The sequence below is a fragment of the Cynoglossus semilaevis genome, chromosome 13, assembly GCF_000523025.1.
Source record: "Cynoglossus semilaevis isolate Cse_v1.0 chromosome 13, Cse_v1.0, whole genome shotgun sequence".
Lineage (NCBI taxonomy): Eukaryota > Metazoa > Chordata > Actinopteri > Pleuronectiformes > Cynoglossidae > Cynoglossus > Cynoglossus semilaevis.
The window spans coordinates 331774-338949 of record NC_024319.1 but is presented as its reverse complement, the minus strand read 5'-3'; the positions used below and the strand labels follow the sequence as shown (position 1 = coordinate 338949).

At 47.2% G+C, this 7176-nt stretch overlaps 1 protein-coding gene across 1 annotated transcript in view; it reads right to left on the bottom strand.

The window, feature by feature from the left end:
* Nucleotides 1-5383: 5383 nt before the first annotated feature.
* The window catches only part of grin2db (glutamate receptor, ionotropic, N-methyl D-aspartate 2D, b), a 33649-nt gene continuing 31856 nt past the window's right edge, over nt 5384-7176 (bottom strand). Inside the window, 2 exon segments of the mRNA XM_025061448.1 lie at nt 5384-5677; nt 5795-7173. Of these exon segments, the coding sequence (XP_024917216.1) occupies nt 5384-5677; nt 5795-7173 (1673 nt within the window).

Below are 7176 nucleotides of genomic sequence, written 5' to 3'. Positions count from 1 at the left end.
GGCAGGTTGTTCAGGTTTTACCTATCAGAGAAGATGGACTCAGACACACACACATACACACACCTGTTGGCTGTAGTGGAGACAGAGCTGCTCCAGTGGGTGGTTCTGATGTGGTTGTTGTCTCTTTGAGGGTGAGAAAAGGGGGGAGAGTTCGGTCGGCTGGGGCCGGATCAAAGCTTTAGTCTGAGAAGAGAAAAAAAACAACTAACAAACATATGAAGTCACACCAACACAATCACAACAAGTGAAAGTCAAAGGTTTTTAAAAAAAAAAAAAAAAAAAAAGTACCAACAACAAAATACTGGTATCAATTGTCATCAATTGTTGACTTGAGTGACGACGAGTCATTAACAACATCTGAAAAGACTTACCTTCAACACAGAGAACACCAGGACTGTGAACACACGCGCACACGCGCGCACACACACACACACAGGACCACGGACGCCCGTTCTCTGTCACATGACATTCCTGACCACAGACACTGAAGGAGACACAACAACACTGGTGTGAATTAAAGATTTTCATATTTTATGAAGCAGTTTTCAGGAAGTAAGTGCAGCACTGACCCACCAGACCCGACCCCCCCCACACACACACACACCCACACCCCCCCTCCAGACAGACAGGGTCAAAGAAACTAACACAGTTATATAAGGGCATAGACCAGACCAGTCTGGGCTAGGAGCAACATCACCCTGCTAGCAACCCGCCACAGCAACCTGTGGTAGGTCTTTGGGTCGGCGAGGTCACTGGAGCAGAACTGGGCCCAAAAGAACACTGACAGGTGGACACACTGGTTTCTGTGGGTATATGAGCCCCGTCACTGTGGTGAGGGAAGCTTTTCTTGGTGCAGCATGCGGAGCCCAGACCTGCCGAGTACGACGTGTGGCGCTCCGGTTTTTCCTTGATATAATTCATGGCCTGTGCGGCCAATGAGGACCCTGTTTGAGTTCTGGAGCGCCACATGTGTTCATCTGCCAGTCCTGGGGTGTGAGAGAGATGGTTCTGGCCTAACCGGGATGCCTAGTCTGGTGCCCACTGCCCTAGGCTGGACTGGACTGGACTGTTTGATGCCAACAGTCGACCCAACATTGAATGTGACAAATCAAAGCAGGTTTGGATGAAAAGAGAAACAACTCAAGTCAACTTGACCGCTCAAATGAGGAACCCATGGATGATGGTGGTGGACAGGACAGAGCGCAGCCCCGGGCCGGACCAAACAACAAACTCCTCAGACAGAAAGAGAAGTCTTTCATGGTTTTAATAGATTCATCAGTCAATTCACCATCAGTCTGGGCTAACGTTCACATAAAGGCCTGATAGTTGAGGAAGCCCACATGTGTAGGCCTTAGTTTAACTGGAGGTGCTGCTCTGGACCGTAAACCTGGACCAGGACCATGAGTGTCAGACCAAACATCCATGCTACGCAGATGGAGAACAGAGCGAGAGTGAAGCAGATGACTGCAGGGTCCTGCTGCTGTGGACTATGTGGACCATATAGTAAACCCATGTGGACCATATAGTAAACCCATGTGGACCATATAGTAAATCCATGTGGACCATGCAGTAAACCCATGTGGACCATGTAGTAAACCCATGTGGACCATGCAGTAAACCCATGTGGACCATGTAGTAAACCCATGTGGACCATGCAGTAAACCCATGTGGACCATGCAGTAAACCCATGTGGACCATGCAGTAAACCCATGTGGACCATGCAGTAAACCCATGTGGACCATGCAGTAAACCCATGTGGACCATGCAGTAAACCCATGTGGACCATGCAGTAAAACCATGTGGACCATGCAATCCTCCACATGACAGACCTCCAACATTAGAAAAGTGCAGCACAGATGCAGCAGAAACACAGGATTGTGCTGAGAACTCCAGTACATGCAGCACAGAACAGAGTGGTAATGTCAACATGGGATCAGCGCTCTATTGAACCCACTTCAGGCCAAACCAGTCCAGTCTAGATTGGCAGAGAGCAGACACGTCACCAACTTCTACACATCTCCACTCCCGTTGATTGAGGCTCAGGACTCAGCACTGACACAGGCACATAGCAGATCTTTGACCAGTGCTTTGGAGAAAGTGAAGGACATTAAGCAATATAACCCAGCAGGCACCAGGTGGTGGCACGGCAAAGCACACCATGGCAACGCCATGAAATTCCATGGCAACACCATAGCAACTGTGGCCTCATTTGCTCGCTGGTGGTGTGGTACAGCCCAGACTTGCTACAGTGGCATGGTCGTCAGATACACACTTCAGTCGCATCAATAATAGTAACATTGTTCATTGATTATTTCATCAGTCAATTAATTGGTCATCATCATCATCATCATCAACAACAATCAGTCAAGAGGAGCAAGAACACAGTATCTACTGGTCTCTGTTTTTTGCTAAGTGAAGACAGAAGACTAGAAAAATAAACCCAAACAGAAATGATTAAAAGTAAAATAAAAATGAGTGACGACAAAAGTGAAGAACTGGAGGAGAGAAGACGACGAGTCGTCTGAGAGAAGGAAAAAAGAACAAAACCCAACCAAAAACCAAACCATGGATGTGGAGTGTATGCAGAAAACAATGTTAGGTAGTAGAGGAGTGACAGACTGATAGCTACAGTAGATACAGATGAATAGAGTTGAGACTTTTACTTGTCTTTTTTGTCACAGGCACTAATGTCTTCACAGTCAGAGGAGGAATCCAGATTCAAAAAGGATTTCAGTGTCGCTACAAAGCTAAAACATTTAAAACTATTTCATCTAACACTTCCTCCAAATATACCAAACTTAACTAATATATATATATACCTTTATGTATATATGTATATATTCATTTGTACATATATATTTCTTTATAGATAAATGATATAATTCAAACAATAGTTGAATACAATAAAATATCTCAGTTAAATCACAGTATAACATGGTACATTCTCAGAAACATAGTATATTTTAATATATTCTTTTTTTCTCAGCATAAAATCAATAAATAAAACAAAATAATTGTGAGGGTTTCAAAGAAGAGTCACTTCTGTTCATGCAGTCACAGACTTAAGTATTAGCGCCTCAGTAGAAATCAGTGATGCTCAATGACATAGCAGGTTTTAGCCCTGTTGATTGGTTGTTACACATGAAGCAGTCAAACTGTTGCATCAGTTCCAGTGTGGGGTGCAGTGAAGAAGGGTGAGCTAACTACCTCACTGAAAGGTGGCGCCCTGGGTCCTAAGCATTCGCTACAATTAAACATGACAACCCTCCTGTCACAGATCTTTGAGATGTCATTCAGCTAAACATGCAAATGATTCTTGGAGTTTCCCCAAGGATGTTTCTCTAGAAAAGAAAAAAGAACAGGAAACCAAAGACAGAAGGTTTTTTTTTTCTAAACTGACGTAGAAAAAGCAAAACATGTTCAGATAAAAGATTCCGTCTGCTCTCACTGAAAGGCTAAAGAGTTCCAGAGGACTTGAGACGGTCCACTAACCCTCGCTTCTGTGACAACATGCACAAACACTATGCACAGTCCCTCACCCCCGTCCCTCCCCCACCCCTTCAAGCCAATTATGAACAGTGTCCAAAAATCTACAAAGTCTAAAAGTAGGTGTTCTTCTGCTACATGGTGTCCAGGCTACATTCATCTACAACAAGAGGAGCTGCTCAGCTGCTGTGGCTGGTCTTAGACGATGTGGAAACAATGGAGAGACACGCCACACTTCCCAAGGTTGACAGTCGACTACACCCAAACGTGTTATACTCATACTGTCAGCCAGAACTGCTTCCTGTGTATTCTAATGAGTACTTCTGACCAATCTGGGTTAATCTAGCAGGAATAAATAAAATGAGTTTAATTAGAAGGAACATACTCCAAAGACTCACTCTACCAAAGATGTACACACTGACGTGCCACTGCATCCCTGTCACATTGAAGATGGGAATATTGCTCAAAGTCAAACAGTCACCTTGACAACAGGACTTATTATTGACTGCATTCACTGAAGCCTCAGCTGATGTATGTGCACCTCAAACTGGAATGCTGGGAAACGTTCACTTTTCACCACTCACTGAGTCTCTCTCATCCGAAGGAAGTATTTAAAGTCCATAGTACTTCGATACTATTTGTGCAGTAACAACTGTGGCGAGCATGTCTTGAAAAATACAATGAGAAATTGTGCTTTGTATAATCTGTCTTCTCCAAATATAACGTAGAGCGGCGTAACACGGCCGGCAGCGAGGAGCGGCTCACACTGCACTGGGTTTCTGTGAATAAATCATGAGAACTTCACCTTCTTCTCTGTGTCATGAAGCTGCAATTACTGGACTCACCACAAGACTCTAAAGCATATTAGAATATTATGCAGCCATCTAGTGCCAATTACAGATATTGCACCAATATCATCTCCATTCATTTACATGATGGTGAATTATGTGCCGCTCACATATAGAAGGTGAAAAAGGAGAGGCGTGTGTGTCGGGAGGGTGAAATGAGGTGAGGGGCCGGGGAGGCTCAAATAGAGAAGGGAAAAAAGGAGAGGCGTGTGTGTCGGGAGGGTGAAATGAGGTGAGGGGCCGGGGAGGGGTGGGGGTAGGGGGGGTTAGAGGTCGTACCATGTAATTGAATTAAAGCTGAACCAATGGTGCTTAAAAGCCTTTGTGTGGAAATTTGGCACTGCCATTGAATCACTCTCTCCTCCAACACTAGCCACATCCAGCCTGCTCCTTATTAAAACTCTAACACAGTGAGAGAATTGTATCCATAGAATAGAAAGGGGGCGGAGAAGGGGGGCGGAGGGTGGGGTGGTAAAGAAAAGAGACAAGAGAAAGAAAAATCTGCTACATGACCTTTTGTTCATATGGTCTTGTTTTCACAGTTCAGTTTGTTGCTCAAATACACGACGAGCTCCAAGAGAGAGGAGGTGCCTGTTCATTCTCACTGATTAAAAGAGTTTCTAATAAAACATGACATCACATAGATGGTCCTGGGGCAAAGCTAGATGGTCTGATGGTCTGGTGAGGTCAAGGAGAAAATAAACTGTCCTCACTTGTCCAGTAAAATGTTCTCAGGACAGAGGACTCGGGCCAGGTGGTTTCATTGCTTTTTATATGAACTGATTTACGAAAGCGAGGAAGAGAAAGAGTCTCTCCTTCATCCAGATCCACCCAGGACAAAGAAGTCAGGAACAACAGCTTCTTCAGGGAGGGGCAGGGTTTCCCCACATTCCACCCCAAGTGTTTTCAAGGCCAGAGGGAGGGAGACGTTTTGAGCATACGTTAAATCTGTCCGTTCGTGTGTGTGTGTGTGTGTGTGTGTTGGCTCCTGTAAGCGTTGGCTTGTGTGTACAAATATGACATCATTACTCACAAACTGGAGACTACTCTTATCTGTAGTTGTGACCCGGAAAGGGAAGGAGAACAGAGGATGACATCACAAAGCTCAGCTCTGAGCGCAGTAGGAGTTCTGGAGCGGCGGTCCTCGTCGGTGCAGCCTCACCTTCGCTCTCCTCATCATTAGAACCATCCAAACGGATGTAGCTCAGCCTGGTGTGGTGTCTCACAGTTGCCCTCACCAGAACACGTACAATGGAGCTGGTGGCAGTAGTGTTGCTGTCACACAGTGTAGTGTTAGCAATGAGACTACCGTCAGTATCAGGTCCTGCTGTGATGTTTCTCAACTGATTACCAGTGGTCACTGAGACAGCTGTGTTCCTTGTGTCATCACTGGCACCACGGTTCTCAATAGCAGGTGCGCTTGCTCCCACGTCTCCCTCTCTCGTCTCCCCCTGTCATACCTCACTCTCCAGACTGGAGAAGTGGGCTGACCCTCGGCGAGAGCACAGGCTCTTGGCTTTGAGTGGCAGGTGGGGGGAGTAGAACCTCCGTGGTTGTGGCACCGAACGCAGTCTCTGATATTGTAACTTGGCACTGGCTGGAGCCTGAGCCTGGCCTACCATCCCTACCCCGGCTGGCGGCGAGACAGAGGATGAAGAGGGCGGAGGCGGAATGGGCATTGGGAGAGAGGTTGGCGATACGGACTGTTGCTGTGGCGGTGATGGTGACGGCTGAGGTGGATGGTCTGTGGTCTGTGTGCTGAGGTTAGATTGGCTGCCAGATTTGGCCTGATCCGGTTTTGGAGGCAAAGGCTTGGGTCGGGAGCTCCCACTAAAGCTGTGGCAGTGGGGAAGAAGCTCTTCCTGGCTGCGGGAAAGCACTGCGGTTCCTCTCTTGGAGTGTGAGGTGTGTGACCGACTGTGAGCATGTGGGTACGGATGAGGTTGGGGGTAAAGGCTACAGGAACAAATGGTTGCCCGCCCTGCTTCCTCCTCTGTGTCTCTCGCTCTTCCCTTGCTCTTCCCTCCCCCACTCTTCCACTTTTTATCCCCCTTCACGGGGATCTTATCCATTGACCAATATCGTCTTGGTGGAGGGAAGGCTGTAGGGGGAGGAGGCCACTGGGATCCCAATCCTCCAAGCCCACCTTCTGATCCCCAACCTCCACCAGGGCCTGAACCCCAGAAATCAGCACCAAACCATCCTTCTCCTCGACTTCCTAAGAAAGAATCATCCCGACTATTGATACTTCCTCCCTTTTCTCTGGAGGGGTAGGTGCCAAAGAACCAACCTCCCCCACCTATACCTCCTATTCCGCTTCCACTAGCACCTCCTTCCCAGTACCTTTCAAAACGTCCAAACTCCCCTGATGAGCCCTCATCTGAGTAACTGTCCTCAACCCTGGCTCTGTTTCTCTCAGATGCAGACACTGTCCCTCTACTTGCTCTTCTTCTTCTGTCTTCTTGCTCCCTTATTCTCACCCTTTCTTCCTCTTCCTCATCCTCGTCGTTGTCATCATCCTCAGAGTCCCACTCATGGAAGGATAGCCCTTCTCTTGTCTGAGCTTTTTCCTTCTCATAATGCATTAACAAAGGTCGTCGCTCACCGACTCTACCGCCATCATCTCGGTCCATCCCTCCACTTCTTCTGCGCTTGGAGGACGGTAGTAAGGGGTGAAGGGATGTCGGAGGAGTATTAGAGTCATCTCCTCTTCCATTCACCCAAAATTTGACCGAAGCTGGGAGTTTGTTGAGGTTAGGATAGCGCTTATTGGCGCTGCGGTGTCTGGAGCCTGAGGATTTGGAATGCCTCTCTCTGCTTCGGCCACTGTCCTCCTCATCTC